This window comes from Accipiter gentilis, chromosome 21 (assembly GCF_929443795.1).
Source record: "Accipiter gentilis chromosome 21, bAccGen1.1, whole genome shotgun sequence".
NCBI classification, from domain to species: domain Eukaryota; kingdom Metazoa; phylum Chordata; class Aves; order Accipitriformes; family Accipitridae; genus Astur; species Astur gentilis.
Genome location: NC_064900.1, coordinates 7,602,762 through 7,629,835, shown reverse-complemented (window position 1 = coordinate 7,629,835; position 27,074 = coordinate 7,602,762). Strand labels below are relative to the sequence as shown.

Genomic DNA, 27,074 nt, shown 5'->3' with positions numbered 1-27,074 from the left:
ATTATACACAGCTAGAGATGACAAAAATAGCACACAACTGGGACCACAGCAAGGACTGGGGAAAGATAGGGAAGTCCCTGGGGTTTAATGGCTGAGTAGGAAGAGATGTTGAGAGCACTGATCACCCATAGTAATTAACTCCCAAGAAGTACACAAGGATCATTACAGATCTTGCAAAGTATAACAAACAAGATGTAATTATTAAGTAGGATGATTCACTCTTAAAAATCATTATTAATCATGCTACGAACTGTAATGATGAGCAGATATTAAGTATTAATTGCTATGTGATGGTTAATTAACATATCCTCAGGTTGTGATAGTCCTAATTAAAAAAAATTATATTCACTTCAGCAAGATTAATTCCAGGATAAGGTACTACTGAGTATGAGCAAAGGCATTAAAATTCTGCTTGCCAAAAGCATGTTAGTACTGGTCCTGGATGAATTCAATCAGTGGAAGCTGATGGTATTCATCTGAGAGAGCTTACCATAAAAATGCTTTTATAGGTGATCTGGTTTTGTAGCCTGCTGATAGTCTGATGATGCTGAAGGGAACAGAAGTGTTTCTTGTTGTCTGTAACATGAGGGACTGGGGCCTTGAGGTTGGCGATTCAAAATGAATGAGCATCAGTTTATATATTGCCATACTCCAGAAACATCTTATCTCAACATTTATTTCTACTTGTAAAGCTCTACTTACAAAGTTTGTAGGAATGACTATTTTTTTTCTAGTGTAGTTGATGGTGAGAACTTCAGTAAGGAAGCATCACCCTGTATAACGGAGGCTCAGTAGCCTGCCTTGGCTCTGCTCTGTAGTGTGACTCATACAGTCATACTTTTCTTCCCTGGCTGAGCAGCAGCATTGCTTTAAAACCTGTCCTGGATAGTGAAAACTAAATGCATTTCCTTACACAGGACTGAGCTATGACAAAACCTGAGCCAAAGGAGCCAACTTCTGTCTGCAGACTTGACCAGAGCAGGACACTGTGAAGGCTGGCTTTGAGTAATGTGATCTTATTTCAGCAGTGCAGTTTGGAAGTGCTGTAGTTTCATGTGTATCACTAAGAGGTTATTTGTGATGAACAGCCTATAGTTTAGCAGCAGTGCAAGCTACCTGCATGCGGTGGTATGAGAGGAAGTTTATTCCTGGAAACCCTTTGCCTATACCTCTCCTCCACCCCTTGAGCTCCTCAAACGCCAGGTTTTTTCTCTCGCTGCCCAGAGCTCTTCTGTGTCTGCTTTTGATAACATGACAATCATCCTAGCATTGTATGAAGTCTGACTTTTAAGTACCCAAACTTTTGAATAGGTGTGGTCTGAAATATGGGCTTTACAGCTGAAATATGGTGTGGAAAGCTCAGAATCAGATTACTTTTGAACAGTCCGAGTCATGAGTTGGCAGTAGTGTCAGCTCTAGCTAGCTTGCCCAAAAGTTCTCAGATTTGTGCTGTCATCTTGGTACCTGTTTCAACAATCTCCATCTGTATTACTTACAAGCAGACAAACGTACCATTTGATTACAGGTTTATAGTAACTTTATTAAAATTCAAAACATTCACTTAGTAAAATGTATCAATTTTAAAAACATAGGACATTTACATATACATAGTTCTCTAGGGCAGGGAGTTCCTGTGAGTTTGTGAAATACAGATTCCAGACTTGGTTTGTTCTCGCTTATTTAGAGAAAAGCAAAGGAAAAAGTAAAACAATTGTTTTGGGTTTGTCTCACATGAGGGTGAAATTGAATCAACTTCGTAGAAATCAGTGGGTAGGATAAGTCTTCCCCAGTACAAGTCTGAATAGAGTTACACTGAATTACTCCAGGTCATCCCTTGGTGAGAGTATCTTTACATCATCGTGGACCTAGCTAATAGTGCACTGCAGTGTATAAAAATAGAAGGCCCAAGGATCATCTTCTGAATATTGCACTGATCAGGTGATAGTCTGAAGCATGTGATTAATTTACTTATATATATGTGAGTAACCATTAAATTATATAGCACCTTCTCAAACCCAGCACTCAATGCAGAACATTCTGACCTACAGCTCTGTGGGAGCTCTTCTTCCCTACTAGTATGTGAAACTATCTGCTATTTACCCTTAAATGCCATACTGGTCAGGACAGCAAGGATGAGAAGATATCTACATTCAGTTGTACGTAAATGTTAGCAAGCATTTCAGAAAATAAACAGTGTAACAGAGTCCAGCTATAAAATGAAGAAGTCGGCAGACATTCAACTAGCGATGAACAGATTCTGGTGAGTTTGTGTTTGTTCAGAGATTTTATTGCCAATTGATAAATAGGAATTAAAAGCAGATACTAAGGCTTTCTTCTCTGTTACGTGCAGCACTGATGATGATTCCATTTAGTTGCCCTTAGATGCTTGCCTAGGGCAGGATTATCTGCCTTTGGTGATACGTTTTTGGTCTATCTTCTTCATAGCAGCCTGTACCCATTTCAGTTTGGGGCTTACGCAGATCTTGATACCTTTTGCGGTGATAAACCTATAGGAAGAAACAAACAAACCAGGTGGCCATTAAATTCCAGTCTCCAAACCCAGTTTCACTGTTCTTGGTTTTTATGCAGAACATGAGGAACAATGTGGTAAAATCATATCACTTGCCAGAGTTTGTAGTTGTGAGCTGGAATAATAGCGGTTAGCAGCATTAGTTCCCTATTTATGGCATAGGTATGTAACATACGTGGTCACGTGCATGTATACTGCTATTTAAAAAACAGGAGCATACCTGATATTCTGCAATTTTATATGAAATCATGATGCACGCTTACCTCCCAGAAGCGGATCCCAGATTTGATAAATATGCATGCTCATGAGATCAAAAGACCAAACACAGCTCCTAGCAGGAGGCAGAGTTACCCCAAACTCTTCCATGTGACCTCTCCCCTGGGCTTGACTCAGTGCTTCTGACTGCTCCACCCTGACCCTTTGCTGAGATTTTTTTCCTCACTTTCTGGGCACAAAAGATCTGGCTGTTCAGTGAAATTTCTGCCAGCGTTTGTGAGCAGCGTACATCTCCCAGCTCTTTGAGGATCACCCCCTCTTCCCTCACTCCCTCAGCTGCCAGGTGACTGCTTCATGGAGGAACTGGAAGGGTGACCTGAACTAGCCAGATTTTGTGAGTTGGGCCATGAAATGTTTTCTGATGCTTCTTCCCTTTTGATGGTGGCATGTTTGGATAGATGAGTCTGAAGGTGAACCGTGCACTGGATACTTACATGATGGCTTCTACTGGAACTTGTTGCTTTTCATAGCTGACAAGCTTTCGGATGTTCAGTTGCTCTGTAGACAGGTTTACACAACTGATTTTTTGCATGGACTGACTTGCAATGCCCCCTAGAAGGGGAAAGATAGATAAATGACAAAGACAGTCAATACTATATATGTATTTAGCCATAGTTACTTAATTATGAATTCCAGAAGATTCTCCATTGTGGTTAGAACATGAGTGTCTCATGATGTACAGCCACAATACCAGTTATACAAGAGAGCTTAAGGTATTTTTTTGTGATACATTTTACCATCTCTAAAGTGTTATTGCTATTTCAGTTAAGATACTAATCTTCACCCATTCTCCCGAACAATTGTATAATCATTCTGTCCCTAGGGAGTCACTGCTTCCATAGCAGAAAAGCTATTTGGCATCATTCATAATCAGGTCTGCATCATCTGCAAATAAGTGTCCGTACGGAGTAGCACTTAGAACCTTTACCTTTACTGGGTAGATTTCCAAATGCCATCTGAATGTAGATCAGTAATTTCCCCTCCTTTCCAAGTGAAGGAAAGGAAAGCAAGGCTACTTGTGTCACGCTGGACATCCAAAACTAGCATTAAAAGAAACTGTTGAAAGAAAGGGAGATATATCTGCAAAAAGACTAAGTACTTGTACACTCTTGCTGTACGTCTGGTTTCATAGGCAATGGATTGCTACTTAATCCTCTCCTTCCTCCAACATTTTTATACATTTCAGGGACATGCACCGGTGATTAATAAAGAGGATTTCAGTATCAGTGTAAAATTCTCTAGGCAGTTGTTACCTTACATGTCAATAACTAAAAATGGGAGCTCTTTTAAGTGAGATGGAGTATATGTATACATTACTGGAAGCCTCTGCTTGCTAGTTTCTGTTTTTTTCCCATCCATCAAAGACAGGTTTGGGAAGACATGAGGGGAACAAACAGAATACTGCTGTATTCTGAGGGGTTTTTTTAAAGAATTTACAGAGAGACTGGCTTGAGAAAAGTCCAACAGCTGTTCAGGTACAACTTGCTAAATATAAAACCTGCTTCAGGTAATCTCATTATCTGTGAGCTTTTCTTTGTTTGAAATAATTCGAATAGCTGAGGCAAAGACACATCAGCCTTTGGAGAAGCTGTAGCATAGCCAGTGCATGGGTGCTGGCAGAGTTACTAATTCCTGCGATTTTGTTTGCCTGAAGGAATATTTCTTCTGATCTTGCTTTAGTCATGAGTAACGTGATGTATTTTTTGATGACTCATTACAAATATGTATCTCACTGCCTCACTCAGACTGGTTTTCAAAATGTGACATTGAAGAGCTCGAAGATAGTTAAGCAATCCTTACTAGTCCTGGAAATATTCTCTCTACTACTAAACTATCTCCAGGGAATGCATGCAGGGAATACCAGCAGAGCTCCTCTAAGCCTGGGAATGAAACCAAACTGCTCTGCATCTGTAACTACCCTTTTTTTCCTGGTGGGTTTTTTTTTTTTTTCTTTATCATTCTTCTTTTGAATCCTTTTTCTATCCCTTGCACAGCACCTCAGTGTGCTTTTTCAGACTTGGTGATATTTATGGCAAACTATACAACCTGGAGAATGACATTACAAACCGTCAGTCTGTGGTATGAAGCCACATGTTGCCGAGATGAACAGCAGCAGCATTAATCAACATATGAGAATGTAGTATGATCTAGCTCTAGGGGCACTAGGTCAATATACTCAGTGTGTAGCTACATAATCTTTGCAGGTCTCAGTTTGGTTTTGGTGTGGTTTTGTGAAGATGCCTTTTCTGTGTGTTTCTCTTTGCATATTTTTGTGGGTTTGCATATGGCTTGCATATGAGTGTTTTCTGTGATTATGTGCTTGTTTGTGTGAATCTGATTGTGTATAGTGATGACATGTGCTTATGTGTGTATGTTCATGGCTGCACATGATAAGCATAGCCTAATCCAAAAGTTACAGACCTAAACATCACTGTAGACAAAATTATTTAAAGCATGGCTAATAATTATGGCTCATCTCAGTGCTCATAAATAGTCTCAAACAAGAGGTTAAATTGTGTGAAATCAGGAAGAGAGAGAAGACATTGTGTAAATCCATTGCTGCTCCTTGAGGTTTTTGTTCATAGTATGCCTGTCTGTACCAAAATATTTAGCTAGAAACAAGCAAATAGGCAATATTTGATACAGAACTGGAAGAACTTTTTAAAATAGGGACATTAGAGGGATTGAGGATATATAGTTAGAGAAAGATGAATAAAAAATAATATAATAAAAATACACACAAAAGTAGTATATCTGGAAAAAGAAAAAAGTACATCTTATTAAATGTTACTAACCTATAGAACTCATTGCTATATGGTATCAGTGATATTAAAAGTCATTCTGTCTTCAAGATTTCATGATTTTAAGGGAGAGAATAATGCACAGAAACCTTTACGCTCTCTAAGGCACAGAATCTCTCCTTGCATTAAGGCAGAAGCCAACCACTGATTAACAGGACATCAGATGAAATCTCCCATAAAGCTGCCTTTCTTGTAGTTCTGATCTGGATTTCTTGCAAGTTTTATCTTATGAATCAGCTCTGGCTGAGAATGAATCCTGCTCATCAGACCTCTGGTGCAATCTGGAGCAATTTCTGTCTTCCTCTTGGGTTGTAAACTTACCTTTCACTGTGTGCACAGAGAAGACACCAAGCCAGAAGATGACGAGGATAGCTGCAACATGGAGTTTCATTGCTGGTGGCTTCTTTGTCAAGGCAGAGAAGAAAGTGGCTGTTGTCAGCCCTCTTTCACAGATTTTATATATTGTCATTCAGTGGTCAGTTCTTGTGTTCACTTTGGGGGCGTCATGGGGGGGCTGACTATAAGTGGAAAAAATTGAGTGGCAGTACTTTTTCTGGTGACAGAGAACCACCTCCTTTCCCCCACCCATCCTTCACTAGCCCCCCTGTGAAGGCTTTTCCTGCTCAAACCCTGCTGTGGTTGCACTTGCTTCTGTGTTACGAGTAGGGTTTACTTCAAGCTGCAAAAAGTGAGAGCTCTTGTTCTGTAGTGGAAACCTTTAACGAATGTTCCTGCCCTTTCACACCTCGATTTAGAGAGCTGTAGCTAAGCTGTACCACAGACACACAGAGTAACATTCAGAGTTACCTCTTTGACCAATGGACCACTTAAAGGGGAACTGTGAGCTAAAGGATGATGGAAACAGCAACGCCTTGGCTTTTTCCATAGTGGCTGTAGATGGTCACTTTAATGCATAGGTTTGGAGGAGGATCACTCCTGTTTCCTATGTGTGGTGGAGCTTGTCAGAACTCTTCTGTTTTCTATGTGATTTGATATGGCCAAAGCTGATATCACTACGTGCTGGGAGAAGGAAGAGTGAATGCACTTTTACATACAGAGGCAAATCCACTAGTCCTCCTGCCAGGCAAGCATAACTAAAATTCAATGGTTTCAAAGAGGAATAAGATTTTTTGGGGGTTTGTTTTTGTTGGTTTGTTCCCCCCTCGCCCTGTGGTGTGGTCTTTCTAGTATAAAGAATGGAGCCCAAGAAAGTAACCAGGCAATCGTAGAGGCACAATTTATAGGAAAGTTCATTGCACTTCCATGTAAACATGGTGTTGATAACAGGTCTGTCAATTTGTTCTAATTGTACCTCTATCAAAAGTGTCCTTTTCTGCAGTCTCTGCTAGCCATATTACCCAGTTTTAGGTGTCCTTTCGATGTTGTGGTCTGAGTTACTGGACAGCATTGCTACATGCCAGGGGTTTTGCACCTGCAAATATTTTTCAAGCAAGGTGTGGACCTCCAGGCCATACACAAAGCAGCACCTGAGCTGGCATCGTTGTCCAAAGCCTCTGAGCAGAAGTCTCCTCTTGTGCTTTACACTCTGGAGCAGTTCTGTGCCTGGTAGAAAAAGCCATGCTTTGCTAGGCCCACGAAGACCCAGCCGGGCCTGGTGTGAATAGGTAAGCACCAGGCTGTTTGATGCCTCGGACTGAAAGGCAGCGGTGTGGAATAGCTGTCAGTGCAAAGCCTGGAGCAAGTGTCCATTCATGCAAATCTGGTTTCCCCAGCTCTTACCTCCAGGTCTCACCTCAGCTGGTTACGTCCAGTTTTCCAAATTCTTGGTAACATCAATGTAAATTGCTTTGCATGGGGAAATGCAACATGTGGAAATCAATTCCTCAAGATTCCTCAGGCAAATAAAGATTGAGCTAAGAACTGAGCTCAAATACATGACTCCTAGACTGTAATGGCTGTTCTGTAACCTCAGGAACAGTCCATAGGTCTTGTGGGTAGAGAACACGCTGTTTGGTTTACTTGTGTATACACACACACAGGTTCTTTATTCCTTTTGGTTTGGTTCTTTCATCTTACATATACCATACAACCAAGGGAAAAGCGATGGCAAAAGTAGACAGTAAGCAGGTGTAAGGTACTTGCTGCTTTACTGGAATGCCTGCTAAACCCACTTGCCACACTAACAAATTTGCAACAAAATGGAAGCTAAAGCTTCAACCAAAGCCCCTAAAGGACACGCCTGATGCCACACAGAGGAGTAACTGTACTGACCTCAGCAGCACTACTGGGAAATCTATGTTAAATTTGTGTCCAAGCAGTGTAGCAGCCTGGTGTTTTCTTGAACACTGCCTGAAATCACTCCTTAAATGAGATATTCTAACTTGCCAGCTTTGAGATGCAAGTTAGCAACTTCATCATTGATGGTAGAGAGAAGTTTTCTCCCCATTAAGAGAGGCGATGCTCCCCCACTTCTGCTCACTGATAGGTATGTACATGTATGTATATACTCACTGTCTACAGCTCTGAGAGGAAGGGTCATCAGCTGTATTGAGCATAAGCTAGCTCAGAAAAACTCAATCCTTCCCACAAAAGCTTTGGCAGGTTGTAGATTCATCCCTGAGGTGTTAGAAAGCCTGTTGCTTCTTCAGTTTTCCACTATTCTTAAGGTGGGATGGAAAAATTGCCCTGTGGCAAGTTTTTCCCCTCTTTTAGTTCTCATTTTCTGTGGCCTTCTGGGCTGTTTGTTCTGTATAGCTGGCTTATGTCCAGTGAAGTCTGTGTTTTGGAGGAGAGTTCTGTGGGCTGGAGTCTCACAGCTCGCTCTGGATATTTGGTGATCTCTGATGTTCTAATGTTGTATAAGGCTAATTTTGCATGTACACCAGTGTGCGCTGCCTCTGTGCTGTGGCAAAAGCTTAGTGCAAGATGACCAGATGTATAGTCTTCCTGTTTTCTTGCTGGTAAGTCATATTGAAAACACAGCTAATAAGTGCCCAAAGTACTTTTCCTATTACCGCTTCTCCGCTCTGGATAAGTTGAATGCTAATGACACTTGTCCTGGGGCTTGACTGCCTCTTGTATGGCTCACTCATCACAGGCTGCTTTCAAAGCATTCTGGAGTAAAATGGTCATTTGCAGCTTGTGATACATTCACAGACAAAACGGATGCTATCATTATGGAGTTCTCTAACAATTTGTAAAGTCTGAATTGTGGATAAAGATGACTAGCTTTACCACGATGCTGTCCAAATCCTTGGCTACAGGTACAATGTTGTGTGGGCCATGAGAGCTGCCACTCCTCCTCCCCTCCATGTCTCGTGGTAACACATGTGCTCTTTGCTGAGAGAAAGCAGGTGCAGACAGTGGATATTGCCATTATGGACTTGTAGGTGTATCAGTATTTAACCTCTGGAGCTTGCTCACATGCAGAAAACCACAAGCTTTGAGTTAGTCTCCCTAGGCTTCCTGTATGACGGGAGAGGCTGGGACACACAGCCCTGGGAGAGGACAGCAACAGCAAACTCCTGCTTGAGGAGTTCAAGGGCTCTCCCTTCAGCCCCCATCCATGCAGAGCAGCCTGCCTCCATTTTCCCAACGCAGCGGCTGGGGCACAGGGTGGTGCAGGGACACACGAGACTGCTCACGCCCAGCAGGAGGCGAAGTCAGGGCCTGCTCTAGCACAGCTCCTGAGGAACTGCTGAATGCAATAGTTTTCTTAACAGGGCCCAGAAACTTTTACTGAAATAATTGTGTATACCCTGTTTCATGTCAGCGAGCCTGCTGAAGAAATACGCAGTGAGCAGAGTAGTGGGCCTAATAGCTGAGTTTACTTACCAGGGTAAAGAGCCTGAAGTATTGCATCTTCTCATACTGTAGTTAGCTTCCAAAAAAGAAAGGTCAAGATCTTCACAAACAAGTAAATTCTTATGCAATCCTAGAAATGAGTGTCTTTAGTGAATGTTCAGCAGCCCCTTGAACTTGAAGATGTGCCAGCAGGTCACTATCACTTTTGAAGGCTAAATCAGGGCATTCAGCGACTTCAAGAGGCAACCTAAGAACCTCAGTACAAACACATCTGTGTATCAGACAACTTTTTGGGTGGGAGATGTCACCCTCCAGAGATACACATCTGTCTTTATTATCTACAGAAGCAACATATGTATGTATCTTATGCCAGACACAGTAAGTGAGCGAAGTTAGGTGGGATAAATCTGACCCTAATGCATTTTGGTTTTGTATTGTTTCTTAACAGTTGGAGTACTGGTTCAAGAATTACCAGCAAGTGAGATCCAGCTGTGATATTTACATGACTTTCCTTCCCCCTTCTTCCTTTGCTTTTCAACACTTTTGCTCTGTAGTTTTCATGCTGATTTGATAGGTACCTGAAATAGCAGTTTATGTTCGGTCTTTTTCATTCATATTGTAATAGAGTAGAAACAAAGACATGCTTGGCGCTCACCTCTCAGCTGACAGACAATTACTTTTAATCTAATTTGATCACTTAAATCACGTTTTTAATAACTACTCTGTTTTGTGCTGATTTTGGCAGAACTTCTCCTTTAGAAATGTAACCCTATTAACAATACTTTTTCTTAATCGTAATAGAGTTTTTTCTCGTAGACCATCTGTTTCCACTACTATACTGCCAACTTTTCCCTGCCAGCTTTTCCCTGGTCCTACTAACATGCTCCTCTGTTGATGTATCATGTACTCTTAAATGAGTTAGTTGTATCAAAATCAGTCATCTGACTTGAAGCATTCAGGTACGTAAAATTAGACTGAGAATGATTTGGTTTGAAAGGGTCCTTGAACCAAACATATAAAGGCTACTGTACACTCTATAGTCAACTCTACAGACAGCTGTATGCAGGCATGCACCTATTTTGTTGATGTTTTAAGCTGACTCGACGTGAATATGACATTCTCCATACAGCAGAGGTCTTTGGTCTTTCTTTCATTCAGTGTTGTTTTGTTTCGGTTTTTTTTCAATGAGCAGTTATACAGTCACCCAAGAGTTTACAAGAGGAAGACTCTGATCCTCATCTCGATAATCTTAGTCTTGTGTGTTTTGGTTCTTTGTGAGATGCATACCAGGAAGCTAACTAAACACTGTGCAATGCTATTACAGAGGTGACTATAGCTCAATTCTGTGAAAGTATCTAAATATTGTACGTGCTGAAACAAGAGCCAAATCCCTTTGGGAATTTGTGAAATATTCTCAGTCCACCCTATTGCTTTTTCTCCCCACCCCCCCCCCCCCCTTTTTTTTTTTTTGTTATTTCTTTTTCTGCTTTCTCTTTCTCAGCTCTCATGTAAAACAGAGTGTGCAGATTTTGTTTAGCACTTCTTCCTGTGCGTGCCCTATCTGTAGGATCAAGGATGTGGGAACCAAGTCTTATTCTGTTAGTCTTCAGGAGAAGAATCAAGCCTATTGTGTGAGAAATAAATATACTTCTTGGTTAAGCATGGATAGTCAGTGTCTGTAGACATTGGACATGCATCTGAACCAAGATATTGCTTCTGGGTAAACTTGAGCTTTCCTCAGAAAACTGAAGAAGCTCAGATGCTTATGTTTTCTCTATGGGGAACGGTTTCCTGAACTGCATCTCATGCCTTGGAGAGAGCTCCTTGGCCATTCTGTATGTGTTTGGATCCCTTTGCTCCATGATGGTCATCACAGGGAATATGCTGAAGAGCTGAGATTGTTAGGGGAAAGGGGGAGTTACAGGTATTAAAACACACATCTGTAATATTTGTGTGCCTCACTCTCATCTGTTGTGCATGTGCTATTATTTACAAGTACACAAACTTTTTCTTACCACTGCCATTAAATACTTTTGCAGTCCTATCTATTTTAATAAATGTTTGGAGTGGGGGCTGTGTAAAAGAGAATCACAAATAAAGCAGCAAGTTCCAGGCAGCAGAGCAATAAGCTGAACCAGTAAGCCTGGATTCAACTTTCAGTCCTTTTTCTGCTAACTTCTCTTGCCTCCACCCAAGAATTATTCTAATGCTTAAGCATGTGTTTTCATGTGCCAAAGAAAACCATGCATGCTCTCTACATGCTTGTGGCTGTTTAGTTCTCGTGTGCTGACAGACCTGCTGCATCAAATACCTCTATTCTGCTGGCTTTTCCCCACAGGGGAGGCACTGTGTTGAGTCTTTCTCCTGTTCAGACACTAGGTTTTGGAAAATCCATGGGGATTTCTGCCTTTTGTTTAGCATTGGTTGAAACTACCCAGTGGATTAAAAAAGTAAAATAAAATTAAGGGAAGGCAGACAAATAGTGCAAAATTCCTTTTTTGAAAATGTCACCTTCTTGAACTTTCCAAAAGACAATCCTTGGGATTTACTTCTTTTGTTTTTTTCCCCACATAGCTGATTTCTAATAAATGCATTTTTTTAAAACAATAATTATACTTGTAAGCATTTTTAATAACCAAACCTTCATGAGGTCGCATGAAAAAGGTTTAACAAATTGGACAAATTTTCATTTGCAGTTATGATGTTAACCCCTATGGCTTCCAGGAAAAAAATATAATAGAGAAGAAGGTAGGAAGAGATCATTCTAGAATCTCTGCAAGAGAAATCCATGGATTATTTTTTTTATTTTTTTTTCAGTTAGGATACTTTTTTCTTCCTTCAAAGAGAGTTATAATAGCCTCTGGAATAGGTACTTTTCTACTTCGTCTCTCAGATGAAGCGGTCACACTTTCTAACCACGCTACTGCTGAGGTACATTGCCTTGCTTCACACTGGTTACTATAATCTGACCATTTTGGGCCACATCCTGTTCCACAAAGTGTTCTAGAATTTCTTAAAACTGATCACAGCACTTGATCCTCATCTGCCCTATGGAGTGAAACTTGGTGCTCATGCAGCTGTACCCTTAAAGAGATAAAGACTGAGAAGAAGTATTTTCCTTTCAGTTGGCTTTTGTATTTCCTTAGCCATTTGCTCAGTGAGCCAGTAACAGCAGGAGTGTCACCGTGCAAATGAAGGCTTAAATGAGAGGGGCAAGGAAAAAAGAGCTCAGCTCACAGGGGCCTGCAACAAACACCCACTCGTGAAAATGTTCCACTCTGAATTTTCTCAAAGAGAGTCCTTGGGGTTTATTCGGGTCTCTGGGTTTTTCCCCCTCATAATGACTATGAAAGCATGTGTTAGACAAATGTATGTCTGTATTATTCACCTGAGCTCCCTGCAGTGAGTGATGCAATGTGGGAGGCAAGAGGCGATGGGAAAATTTCCCCCCTCCCCCCTAAAGTTAACATTCATTTTATTCTTTGCAATTTCAGAGATCAGGCTGTGACTGTTAAATGCTGTTTCACTTTTCCTCTGCAAACTACTTTTATCTCTCGCTAAGAGCTGCAGAAAACCCCCACTGTGTCTAAGACAGCAATAAATTAAGAGCTCCCTCCCATGGTTATCACTTGCACTTATTTCAGCTATCACATTCTTGCACTTAATTCAGCTGATTTCAGCATGGTCATGGGCCACTATATCCTTCCCCCATGGTTCAGCACAGCCCCATGTGCAGCACTCCACCTAGTCTAGCAAAGAATGCCAGATCTGGTCAATGCCCTCACTGTCTTCTCATACACAAACCCAGCCCAAATTAGCCAGATGTCCCTGTGGCCAGTAAGACTACCTATTTGTGCCAGGTCTAGTTTCAGATGATGTTTGCTCTTTGTGCACTAGCTTATTTACAGACACATGACACCCTATACTACCTTCTTTGAGATCAACAATTATTTTCCCCATTTTCTACACAGAATGAAAAGGAGGTTACTGGTATCATATTATCAAAGGCATATATGGGAATAGGTGACCTAATCTCTGCTTGATGGGGCAGTTTGTACTTCAGAGCTAAACAGGTATTGATGCAGCCCCAAATCAAATGGGACCATAATCAGCTGATTGTTGCTTGTTAAAAAATTTGGGGACTGCCATGCTTATTTATCCCACTCCTTACCTTGCTCCAGCTCTTCTCTCTGTTGGTCCACCTGCGAGCTGCTCTCTCTTCTCTCATCATATGCAACCAGCATATTCATCGAAAGTAGTAACACTGCTCTTGCATAGCGCTTCTCTCCTAAGGTTTTTAAAAGATTGTAAGAGTATTGGAAAATATAATTAGGTCTCCTATCACAAAAGAGTAAACAAGTCTGGCAAAACAGGGAAGTAGTGCTGTAGCAGTGCACTGTTCCTCAAATTGGCTGTGGAGAGGGTGTTGTAGCTCTCAGGCACCATTTGTCTTTGCTGGATTCCTGTGCTCTGTCAGGGGGTAGAGCTCTGTTTAATTAGATGTAAAGTAAACTGTATGGCCTAGGTCTCAAAGGCTACTGTGAAATAAGTAGGAGCTGGACTCTTGCCCTGAGTTAGCAGTAGCATTTTTCAGTTGCAATTTGCTATAGTTATTAATGTTTAGGTAAGATTTGTATGTATGTTTTATTGTTTGGCAGTGAAGTCTACTGGAGGTGTGCAGATCTGGTGCTGCTTGCAGAACTGCAGAAGTTCCCTCATGGGGAACTGGAGCTGGGAAGTTTGCAAACACTTTGGCTCTTTCTCCAAATTCGTGCCTCAGTCCTTCCGTCAGTCTTGGATGAGCCTCACAATCGTGATTTGTTCTTCAGCCTTGAAGCACACTCATGCTCCCACCTGATCTCTCCTTTCTTCTCTGCCCTGTGACTCAATATATCTCATTCCTGTGGTTTTTTCTCTGTGAGGGAGCACAGATCTCATTGCAAATCAAGTTGACAGCTCATCAGATGGATCAGGGTCAAAGCTCTGCTTAATTTCTGTAGGCTTTTGTGTATTCGTTTCTTCTCTGAGTGGGGTGAGACAGGTGGGTCATGGAGGCTGCTCCCCTTTCCTTCAGACTTGGCTTGTAACGTAGGTAGCTTGTGCATGGAGTATGGGCCATGTTACAGTGCTACTGTACAAGGTCTCACCGCCTGGGTATAGGGCACGTAAGTACAAAGAAAAGGGAGGGAACATTGTAAAGGAGAAGTGCCTTGAGGTAGCTGCAATCTAGTCCAGGTAAGTCATAATCTTTAATGGCTTATCTGCTCACTTATTACCTATTCTCAGGTGATTTAAGCTTTACCTTAGGGGAAGAAAAGGTTGGAGAATTAGCTAGCCTGAAGAACCAGGGGAAAAGAGAGATTGCAAAGAGAAGAAACTGACAGGCACCTGTTAAGATTTCTCTCCCTGGGCAGAAGTGTTGGAGGGAGGAGAGAAGAGGAGGGAATTTTCAAGGATTTAGAGGCTTGGTTGCCTTGGGGAAATGCAGCGGATTTCAAGGGCAACCTGAGCTGGCTTATTTTGTTGTGAGGAAAGAAACCACATGTTGCTGGCCATGTTATGAACACCCCTCATTCTTCCCATTCAGGGACTGGAGAGACTGATATTGGACCTGCCCCGGCCTGCCGGTACTTCACTGCCAGTTTAGAAGGAGGTGCCTTTTCCCGGCCACTATTCTCTGCAGCAGCCTTTGTCATGCAGGAGGTCAGGCTAGGTGGTCTGCTGGTCCTTTCTGGCCCAAACAACTGTTGAAAACCATTTCCCCTCAGCAGAGCTTTCCTTGCAGCAATTCAGTTTCAGCTGACTTTGGGCATGACCTTGCTTAGGCATCTTCATAGTAGGGTGAAGGAGGATTGAGTTCAAACAGGTGAGAATCAGGCTTTGTGCCTTCACGATCCTGATGGCTGTTATGCCGCGGAGGCTCCCTGTGCTCTGGTTGCTCTGTCTGGGTACATCTAGCTGGAGCCCAGCAAGGCACGAAGCTGGTGAGGCAGAATAGAGGTAGTTAAAAATCAACAGGGGGTACCAGCCAGAGATAATGTGCCATGCTCTCAGAGAGAAATGACTGTCAGTGCTGTTTTTAAAAGACCTTAATTTTAGATAACAGTGCCTGAATATGAAACTCCCTCTTTTTAGCATCTGTCTGTTCAGGAGTATTTACTCTTGAGTTTTATTTTTCTAAGCTGTGTGTTAAGTCTGTTTACAGGCACAGTTGCACAGTACAGAGAGACCTGTTCTCCTTTGCTTCTTACAACAGCAGGGCAGAATCGCAAGACTTTCCACAAGCTTGGGCTTGATAAGCTGCCAATACCTACTGAAGCGTAGTTCATTCCTGCTTGAAATTGGGCTGGACTGTACACCAGCACCAACACCGGCTTTGCCTGCCTACACAGCTATTGTGCTGCCAAACTCACTGCCCGCTGCCAGCAGCTGAACTCCCCAGCGCAGACAAGGTCTAAGTGACACACTGCCGAGCAGCAGGATCTGTCCGCACATCAGATCCTGCAGCGCTGGGAATGCTGAGCAGCAGAACGGGGTTCTCTGGGCTGCTTCTATGGATTGTGCAAAATGGGACTAAGGAAAAGCTGACAGTAGATTTGGTTTAATTGTGTGGAGTCTGTTTCCCAAGGGCAAGTTTTCTAGGGGTGAGCATGTTGAAAGGGTTACAGATCACTGTGCTTGAATGATTCCAATTTCTAGGCCAGAGCATGGACAACTAATTTGATTTGGGCAGAATAATAAAAACAATACAGTATTTTCCTTGATCAGCTACATCATGATCTTATTTCTGAATGAACTGGATGACCTATACTGTCTTTCTAGATACTTCTAAAGCCCTTTTCACCACAGACTTGACCTGCTCCAGAGGAATTTTTTCTCGTTCCCCTCAATACGACAATAGGAGCTCAGGCCTGCTTGGTGCAGTGTGGACAGGTGAACACATGAATAGCTCTTATACAACATGCGCAAAGGGTTGCATGTGTTTTGTCTCATCTTCTATGTGATGTGTGGTATTGTCCCTATTTTACCTGACCACTAGAGGAATTGGAAAGAAAAAAAGATACTCAGCTGAAGAAGAGCAGGGCAGAAAGATGTAATCCTCTGTATCTTCTACCTTCTTTGTTGTAGCTGTTAAACAGTGACCCTTCTCCACACCATCTGGGTTAAATGACTGCGTTCAAACAGACAACAACCTGTCTATCCAAAGTTATCCATTCTCAAACATCTTGGCACCTCAAAATCCTGATTGGGATCAAGAGGACTTCCCAGCTGGTAATTTTTGCAGGTTCAGAAATAAGAAATATTGGCTTGTGAAAGTGTTTAAGCACTTCTAGACCCTGATTTGGATTAAGCTGAGGGAGCTTTCCAGAAGTCTGCTATAGTTTATGTTATAAAAGAATAAATAATATACTATACCAGAAGTATGAAATGGTGAGGTAAATGAACCTCCTGACTTTGTGAGGATCACTTGGGACATTCTAAAGGCTGCCTGTATTTGTTCCCTCTGTTTCATACCTGGGGCTCATTCAGCTTGTGTGCAGAGATGACACCTATCTGCCTTTCCAAATGGGGTTGCACAGCAGGTTCTTTCCAGGGCAGGTTTTGGTTTTCCTTTCTGTGTGGCAGTGGCTTCAATTAAGAGATTCCATGCCAAGTCATTGCAGCTGTTCTTTATGCAAAGAAAGAGGCTAATTTTTTCAGAAAGCCCTACAAAAGTGTTCTGAAAATCTGGATTAGTGTTTTGTACTACTGATTTCCTCTTGTAACCTTTTGCATGCTGCTTATATTGGCTATGCCTGCCCAGTGAGGATATTGTTACTTTCTTCCTCTTCTTTATTTAAAATGTATGCTCTTAAGAGATTCGGGTATATGATAACCAACTTTTCCAATCCTGAACTCCTAGAAGTTGACAGCTCCCAAAACATGAGGTTAGATTAAAAATCATGGCACTTTTTTAATTAAAGCAGGGATTTGCTTTTCTGTGCTGAGAATTCGGAGTATTTAGGGATGTGGTCAGGTAATACTGTCAAGATTTTTTTCAAGATCTTGAGGGAAAGATTTATTTCCGCTAGAAGGTAAAATACAAACCAAATCCCCCTCTTAACTTCCATGAAGGAGTGTGTGCTTACCTTCTGAGGGAGTAGGGAAGCGAAGTTATGAAATGTAACTGTCCTCATTGTACTGGGAATTCTAGCAACGTTGAATGTCAGGTGACAAGTCCCTTGGGCGCTGCTCTAAAATAATGCTGGTTTTATGGTTTCCCTGTTTCTTCAGTTGGGCATATGGTTCCAAATTATGCTTAAAAAATAAAAGAGAGATGAGTGTGAGCCCAGCATGTGAAACCAAACCTGTACCTTCTTGTGCTGCTTGTGCCTCTGGCTTACTTTAAAATGACATGCTAAGCATAGGTCTCATCCATAAAAACAACTGGGTGGCTTGAAATGCATAAAGGCACCTCAGAGCAAATATGTGCTCACGTGGCAAAAGCTGGACAGGCTTCATGGTTTTTCTTTCCCTCTTAGAGTATTCTGTTTGAGCTCAGGCTTCTCTAGGGCTGTGAGCAAGTAAGCGCGTGCTCGTACACACCGCTAGCTTAGCAGGGTGCTTTGGTGCTGGCTGGTTTTGCCTGCACTTGTACTGTTGTAGAGTGGCAGCTCCAGGAGGCACACAGAGCTCGCTGCGGTTTTTCTGTAGTTTTCTTTAAAAGCCTGGACTCCAGAGAGGCTTTGATCCAGGTGAGCTTTCCTTCCTGCCCCTGCCAGCATAGCTGTTTTCCACACAGTTTGCAGAGAGGGAGCAAGGTGCCTCTCCAGGCCTGCCAGGTTGTAAGCTGACCCGGTGGGTGACATCAGAGTCCCAAATGCTGTCAAAACTGTGCTCCGACCCCACCTGAAACTGGCTGTTCCTGTTGTCCCTGATAATAAACAGCATGGTAGTTGGTGAATGCGGTCTTGAGGCCGTTTTTACCAGAGGGTGCAGACCTTGCCAGTGAATTTTGGGATCCTATTCTGAGAATGTGAAAGGCTGTCAGCTTATATAAAGTCTTATGCAAGAAATTATTCTAGGGAGAATTCAAAGCTGATTTTTCCTCCCACCTGTGGCTATCCATTACATTTTGCCTACGTGTTCTTTCCATGCCTTTTTTATTCTTTAATGAACTTAATACCTAAGCTACTGAGCACATTAGTAATGCTTGATTGCAGCCCCTAGCCCCTGCGCTTCAGTGCCATAGCTCTGTTGTTACAGAAGCGGGAACGTCCTTGGCCTCTTACTCAGCTGTTCCATGAGCAGGAAACAACACCTCGTTAATATCTTTTACTGACCAGTGATTGCTAGGTGTCGCTTTGTGGAATGAGAGAATGAAAAGGCTCTTTTATGGTATTTGGCCTATCTCCCAGATATTTATAGGTCTACTCTGCCTATAAATAAACTTGTAATGGGAATTGTCTCAGTACAAGTTATTGATGGACTTAGTATTGTGCCAGCATGGCCTCTGCTCTGAGCCGTTGCAGGCTTGATTGAATGAACACGGTCTGGGGGCCTGCTGCACCGCCGCTATGGGATGCCGGGTGCTTTGGGGGCATGGGGAGTGGGCGGCTTGGGGGGGAGTGGTGCTTCCACCCCATGAAGCAGGGAAGCCCAATGGGAGCACGCTGTCAGGGCCTTGGTGCACCAGCGAGCACCTTAGAGCAGATAGAGGAGCACATGAGACACCCGTTACTGCTGACTTCTGAGCCTGCCTTCACTTCACTCAGGAGCAGCTTGACACGGATATGAACTAGCAGGACCTGTGCTCTACAAGTTCTCGCCTGTCTCGTGCCGTACATTAGGTTAAATTGATCATGTGCAGCCCTGGAAATTTCACTGTTGTGGTATGTTTTTATCTCTGTGGAGAATCTGAGTGGTGCTGTACTGTAACAGTAAAGCATAGAAGCATAGAAAACAGCTTTTGTGTACAGGGATAGCACGTAGTCTAATTTGTGTTTACTCTCCCGCATACTTCAAACCTCTGCAGGGTGGATTTCATTGAATAATGAGTTTCTTTCATTGATTCATCTATTTAGAAGGAGCTTCCTTCCAGGGTGGTTAGTGACAGGACACCGTATGCTGCTTCATCCTGCACTTTACGCTGAGAGAACTGCTGATGTTTCTATACTAATTGTGCACAAATATTGCACCACTGCTAGGGAAAGGCAGCAGCCTCTGGATTCAGTGTGTCCTACTTGTCAGAAATTATTTGCACTTTAATTTTTCAATTTAGCATTAAAGCATTAGTCCAGTTGTATTCTGAAAGAAAGGGACCTTCACTCAAGTTCCTACAATACTGTTTCTGCTTGCTTCTTGGAGATCTCGTGTGGCTGTTTGCCAGAGCCCTGTGTAATAAGTATCTAAGCAAAGGTGGCTAATAGGTAGAGAATACAAGCAGAAAAAAATTCACACGCACAAGCATTTCTGCTGGAAAACTAAACCTAAGAATGGTGCTTATCTGGTGTAGAAATAGAAGATTGCAGTATGACTTGCATAACGTATACAGTTGAGGCTGAGAACATTCAACTCAAAATTTCAAGTCTCAGATTCTCAGACAACTGAAAGTGACCTATGGATAAGGCATTGCTGACCCACAGTTATTTGATAAATAATATTAATGATAATAATTATGCTTAATACAATAAATTAGAAAAAGTTAGCTTTTTCAGAAATTATTCTCAAATTAGGGGCATCAGATTAAATAATTTTCTACCAGTCGCTCAACAGGATCTATGAGGGACTGATTTTAAGTTGCTTCAATTTTAAATCAAGAAGGTTAAATTTGTCTTTTAATTCAGTGACTTTAATTACTTTTTTTAACTTATATTTTCCCAAATCAAGAGTTGTGGCACTAAATATAAAGTATTTTTATTTGATTGTTGTAATCAAATAAAAATCTTTACACAAAATGTTGGATTTTTTTAGCTAATAAGGATGTTCTGTAGCTGTGTATACTTAAGCAATTATAGAAATATTTTTTTTTGCATTCTAATATTCCTATTGTAGTAGATTTAGGAAAAGGTGAATGAAACATTTCATGTTTATGGCATAATTAACTTTTTACTTACCAATTGTATCAAGTTAATTTTGGAAGGAGACTGGAACACAAATTCATACGCTGAAAACCAACGTTCCAAATCGTTTCTAATATGACTTAACAGGTTTTCCATACTGAAAAAGTTTTGAAATCTTCAGTAAAAGTTTTACTTTACAGAATTCTGGAAAGCAGCAGTGAATATGCCAATATAGAAACTCTGTAGGTGCTGACATTTGAATGAATAGAAACTTTCTTAATTCAGGAAATGGTTTGTTGTACTTTATTTATAAAGTGGGATATGACAATTTAGTTAAAGGTATTTCACCCCATTCTTTCTAGAAAAAAATTTAACTTGTTTAACTACTTACAAAAGCTCACTGATTCAATGACAGTTTTCAATTTCTTAATCTATAGTATTATAGTTAATTATTAACATTTGTTGTTTTAAGTTCATTTGAGATATAAAATAGGTTCATTTTTTAAAGTATAATAATATAATCAGAGAAAGATTTGACTAAAATGAAAACCTCTATTCTAATACTTTGAATAATTGATTTTTCTCTACCTTGTTTACTTGTAACAAATTGAAGTTTCAAAAAAGATAAAGCTACCTTATTAAATATAAAGATTGCTGAAATCAAAGAAAATAACAAGTAGTCAGCAGTGATTAACAGCAAATTGCTGTGGGTGGTTTGGAGTAAGAGCTCAGGTTTCTAATAGCAATAGAAATCTAGTTTTCCCTCATGTTGAAACTAATTTCAGAGATTTATTTATTGCCTGCCTGTACTTTAAATTACCAGAATGTATTTAAACTCTGTGCAGGAGATGGGTGTTTAACTGGTGTTGGATGTGTGCCTGTTCTGGATGGGAACTTCACGTGGCAGCAGGTTCTTTCCCTCCTCATGTGGCCTAGAGAGTATTTGCAGCGTGGGGCAGTACCAATGGGATGCGCGTTGCTGGTGACAAATCCAACTCTGCTTCCTTTCTTGCAAATAGTGATCCTGTGAAGTTCAAAGTTATGCTTCGTGTACGTTGAGTCAGTTAGATACTTAAATATCTTAAAAACTGGAGAGCTGTAACTCATAACTCTGATTTTAAAAAAATGTATTTAATAAGTAAGTCAATATTGTCCATTTTTGGCACTGGGAGGTTGAGTTGGCAGGCAGAAGTCTTGGGATATTGTTTAGTTTGTTTCATTTTATTCTTTCCACTGCCGTTTCTAATGTTGTCACTCTTCGCAGCTTTGATCAAAGAAAGCTTTGAAACCTTTCTTCTTCAGCTCTTAAGAAACTAGAACTTTACATCAACTAACTTCATAAATGTAGAGCCCAGCTCCCTCCTGTTTAAAGAAAGTCAGCCCTTCTCAGTGTGGAAACATGTACCTCTTCAGTGAGGAATCCAAACCAGAGAATTAGGAGGTTTGTTCGTTCAAAAGAATTTTGCAAAGTAACCGTTGAATGAGCCCATCTCAGGCTGACTGAAGCGCAGAAAGTAAGCAAACAGATTCATTAATGGATCCATTTTACTGCCTTAGCTCTAGTAATTTATCCTCAATCGGGCTCTGCTATTTTACCAGTTGCCTTCATTTTATCACTTGCAACCAAAATAACACACATCTAACACCTATGACAGTGATACGATCTAAACGTGTTTGTCTGTCTTTATGGTCTGTTACAAGATGATAACATTTGTACTTTCTTTGCTTTCTTCTTTCCTTCTCCAAATTATGGTCAATTGGTCTCAATCTCTACTGGTTTTTTCTACTGTTAATGCTTAAGGCTAGAATGATCTGACAAACTGGACAAAAACACAGAAAGGTTCTACAGGATAAAAAGAAAACTTGAATATAAGTGTGGAGTATTTGCTTGTACATCTTTTCCCTTTATTATTCTAATTGTGAACTATTTTAATGGAATTATCATTGCATAGTGTACTCTGATCATTGACATACTATATGAATTCACCATTTTATTTTAATCTGGGGCTCAGCAAGATCATTGGGTCAGGATGCTGTCAGATTAAGTAAATTTCCTTTAAAGTAAAAGATTGAATACCTGCAGAAGTATTCAAGCTAGGTCATGTATTAAGTTCCTTCTTTTCCATCTTGTTTCTAATGTTGTGAAGAATTTATATCTGAAGATTGTTTACAGTTTTTTTGTCTAGCAATTAATCACCTTATGGACAAGGAGTTACAAGGCATTTTTGTAAGTCTTTCTAAATGTTTGATTTGTTGGCTGCTATCCAAGCTAGAGTCAACCGATCACTCCTGTTTTCAAAGGAGATAGCATTGGCTGCATAAGCTTGAAGATGGGTTGCATCTTATATACAACTTACATCAACGTAGGTGATCCTTTAGCTGCACTGCACATCTTATGTCTCTCTGTGGTTTCATCAATTATTCAGAGATATTGGCCCTATGTAAGCGTAAAAATCACTTCAGCTGATAGATTTGGGAAGGATATTTTTGGCCTAAGGAAGAATTTTCTTTGTCATCACAATAAGATCCAGGAACTCCAGTCTTGCACCAAGAACCATTGTGGCAGATAGTAAACCAATATGTAACAGAAAAACACTCTGTGAAGGACAAGCCTACAACCTAAGTAAATACGCTGAAAGGTTTATACCAAACAGGCACCCAAAACCATGTTCGAAGGAAGAGCCCTCAGTATGACAATGAAGTTGTCACTATGCTGAATGATTTCATGATACGCTGTAGGTCTACCTAACCACATAAACATTTATTTATATATGTTACAGACATTATATATGTTTCATATCAGATTTTTAGATAAGGATGATAGTCCTCTGTATGTGTGTTTAGATATACAATATTAGTAGCTCATTGTAATAGCACCAACAAGATTGTTTACAGGCTGCAAGGTCTCCTATCCCATTTCTCCTTCACTCTGCCTGTCAGATACATAGGCAGGTGGTGAAATGTTTTCTTTTCAGGGAATTTCTCTTACAGAAGCTTCTGTGGTCAATGATGACCTAAGCAAGAGTTCATTGGACTTCCCCTGTGTTTCCTTCTGTGTGCCTTTACTGCTCGCACACACAGAGAAGGGAATAGGGAAATAGGAAAGTAACTCTGAATGTAGTAATACAGAACTGAAATTGAGAAGAACTCAAAGATGTTCTTCTTGGAGAAGGCAAAGCTCAGCTAAACAATCTGTTTTGCACAACAAAAGAACTGGGGGTTCTCAGTTACAGTCATAAAACTTTTCTTCCAGCTGACATTGATTTAAAGATTAAATTAGTACATTCATCTGCATGACAGCTAAAAGAGAGTACGTGCTCATGTTGATAAAGATGGGAAATGTTAAGCTAAAAAGGGGAAGTGTTGTTATTAAGAATTAAATCCAATAAGATGAAAAATTAGAATAAGTACCAAGAGTGTGATTGATAATCAAAAGTCTAAAAATGCAGAGTAGTATAGAGTGCAAGGGAAATGACATCCTTTTTTTACAGCTGAAATACCAACAGACACATCCCACTGAAAGGCTACCTACTGAATATCTTGTAGTGCCGGGGATGTCTTGTGGGTTAACCCCAGCAGGCAGCTCAGCCCCACCCAGCCACTCGCTACCCTCCCAGTGGGAATGGGGAGAGAACTGGAAGGGCAAAATTGAGTAAACTTGTGGGTTAATATAAAGACAGTGTAATGGGTAAAACAAAAGCTCCACGTGCAAGCAAAGCGAAATAAGGAATTCATTCACTACTTCCCATTGGCAGGCAGGTGCCATTGCTTTTCGTCTTTGGGAAAGCAGACTTCATCATGCACAACATTTCCTTGGGAAGACAAATTCTATAATGCTGAACATTCCCCCTTCTTCCCTCAGCTTTTATAGCTAAGCATGATGTCATATGGTTTGGGATATCCCTTTGGTCAGCTGGGGTCAGCTGTCCCAGCTATGTGCCCTCCCAGCTTCTTATGCACCCCCAGCCTGCTTGCTGGCAGGGCAGGGTGAGAACAAAGCAAGCCCTCGATGCTGTGTAAGCACTGCTCAGCAACAGCTAAAACATCATCCCTACGTTAATCAACACTGGTTTGGTCACAAATCCCAAACATATCGCCATACAAGCTATTACACAGAAAATCAACAGGTAAAACCAGTATGGGATAAAATATCCTTTGCCTTTTGAAAGTACAGAGGACTGAGAATTATGGCCCGTAGCATTAGAAGTAGCTGGAAATGTTACACAAGACTAAAAAAATTCTTGATACCAGTCTATGAACAAGGGAAATCCTGGGGACCTGGCTTCATTTGCTTAATTTTTTCTCTTTTTTTTGTTTCTCTACATAATTGTGTGCTTGCTTTGTTTGGCTTTTTTGTTTGCTTGTTTTGTTAATGTTAGTCTATGCTATAATGAGTCTATATTGCATATTTCATTAGGCTTATTTCCAGCTGGGCTGTTACTGGCCATGTTGTATAGCTGTGAATAATTAGTATCTGAAGCCTCCATCGGCATATGTGAGAAGCATGAGAAAAGGATCTCAAGAAGCAGGTGTACGAGTGGGGTATCACCTGTAGTGTTTTAGATGTCGGATTTGTGCTCATGACCCCTTGGTATCAGAGAGGGCAGAGGTTTTGAAGGAAGTGGTAATATCTTTCATTAGACCAGTTGAAATATTCAGAATATGGAATGAATATCAGGGTCATGAGAGGATTAACTGAAGGAGGACTGGAGTTAACCTACCTTTAGCCTCTCAGGGACAGCAATGAAAAACACAAAAATATTCAAATTAGAGGTGGTCCTGTATGGAGTCCCTTCCTTTCCACATGCTTTCTAATTTTGTTGCAAGGAGTTTATATTTGGAAATAGTTTCTCCTATTCTATCTGTCTATAGCTACTTCATGAACATGAAGTCATAAGGCATTTTTGTAAGGCCTTCTGAAGGTTCAAAGCTGCCTTTGCATGAGTCCAAGGGAGTATGGTTTGCACACCAAGAGGCAAAAGAAAGTGTAAACTGATGGATAGGATAAATATCCTGAATTTTAAAATCCTGCTGATTGTTGCCTTTCTGAAAGGACTTATCTACTCCAACACCTTCGTGTATCAGTTACACCATTGTCAGCTGCCAGGACCAAAACTTGAAGTGATAGGGTATAAGTTAATTGCTGGTAAGAGAGCTGGTAAATGTCTGTAGCCTGTGAGTCAGACTAAACAGTATTTAATTTAACATTATTTACTAAATGTATTGAGGGGAAAGACAGTTTTGGTTTCCTCAGTTTAAACTCAGTGACTATATCTATGCTAATAAATTAAACAGTCCCAGAGATTGTTTCCAGATGCTGAGTATGATTTTGTTTATAATGCTCAGCTATTGTCACTGACCTGTTTTGGCCCCAGCCAAATAACACTCTCCCAGACAATTCACATGCACCGCTTGAAAGTTAGCAAAGACCAAAATGTTTTGGGCTATAAGTGAATTGGGCTATAAGAGTAGGTGAAAAAGGGCCAGTCTGTACTAGAGAACAAGTGTTGGGCATGTTCACCTTCCTGGTATAGACATTACGTATCAGTGAGTAACGTACTTATGTCAGCAGTCCATGGTAAAATGGTTGCGCAGCTGTCCCATGTCATGAATTAACCAGGGCTGAATCTAGTGTGGACTTGGAAAAGGGTATTTTTGGTCATTATATTTGGTTCTGACAAGAACGTTTGGCAGATCCCAATGTTACTTTCTTTTTAGAACAGGTCATCTTCTCCATCATGTAGTTTGTGTATCATCGTCCTCTGTATGAAGATGAAATAATTATGTTAGTGGTGTTTTGATTTGGTTTCCTATTACATAATAGTTCCTCACCTGGAAGCTGCTCCAGCTCGTTGCCTTGTTTCGTACTGGAGAACGCTGGAGGTAAATGAGAATGGTAGTGGAGAAATGGGACTCTCTGCAAAATTTCAAAAAGAACCTAACCCTTACACCTCTGAAATGCCATCGTAACTCCTGAAAAGGGTTTTACACCGGCTGCTTCCACTCCTGTAGTCAGCAGCTGAATGTGGGGCCATCTCCGTGAACTACATCTCCCATGATGCGGCCGTGGCCGTGGCCGTCCCCTCCCTGCTGGCGTGGGGCGTCTGGGGCCTCTGGGCAGCCACCTGCCTGTGCTGATTCGCGTGGGATGACACCCGCTGGGAAACCTGTTTTCAAGCAGTCAGACATTTTTTTCTGCATAGTATTTTGGTCAAAATCCTGTCTTTCCAATCTTCCCAGGCCTTTGTGGTTTCTAAAGAGAAGCCAGCCAGCCGAAGTTAATGGCTTTAACTCTTCATTTGGCTCTGAAAATGCTCTGCAGCACAGGAGAAATTCTGCTACCCGCAGCTGATTAGGTAGGGGAACCGAGGCATGTTGTCTAATCCGCGGTGAATAGCACAGCTTGGGAACAGAGTCCAGGTCGTGTGCCCCCCTGCCAAGTATGCTAGGTGACTTAGAGGTGAAAGGCTGCAGCTGTGAGAAGGCCAGTCCTCCTTGTTTAGCAGCGATTAACATTCCTGAAAAGCCTGCCCAGGCTTATGGCAGGTAGTCATGATTTACTGCATGTGAGGGTCTTTATATAAGGCTTTACATGCCAGCTGTAGCAAGCTCAGATGCCTCCAACCCTGAATTTTAATCTGTATTATTTTAAAGTCTCTC

General features: G+C 41.2%; 1 protein-coding gene across 1 annotated transcript; it reads right to left on the bottom strand.

The window, feature by feature from the left end:
* Positions 1 to 1,528: 1,528 nt before the first annotated feature.
* On the bottom strand, positions 1,529 to 6,109 carry LOC126048983 (lymphotactin-like). Its single transcript, XM_049824624.1, has 3 exons — positions 5,929 to 6,109; positions 3,241 to 3,358; positions 1,529 to 2,507 (listed from the first exon to the last, which is right to left on the bottom strand). Exons 1-3 carry the CDS (start codon positions 6,074 to 6,076, stop codon positions 2,402 to 2,404), a joined length of 372 nt encoding a protein of 123 aa, XP_049680581.1. The 5' UTR covers positions 6,077 to 6,109; the 3' UTR covers positions 1,529 to 2,401.
* Between the last annotated feature and the right edge of the window lie 20,965 nt (positions 6,110 to 27,074).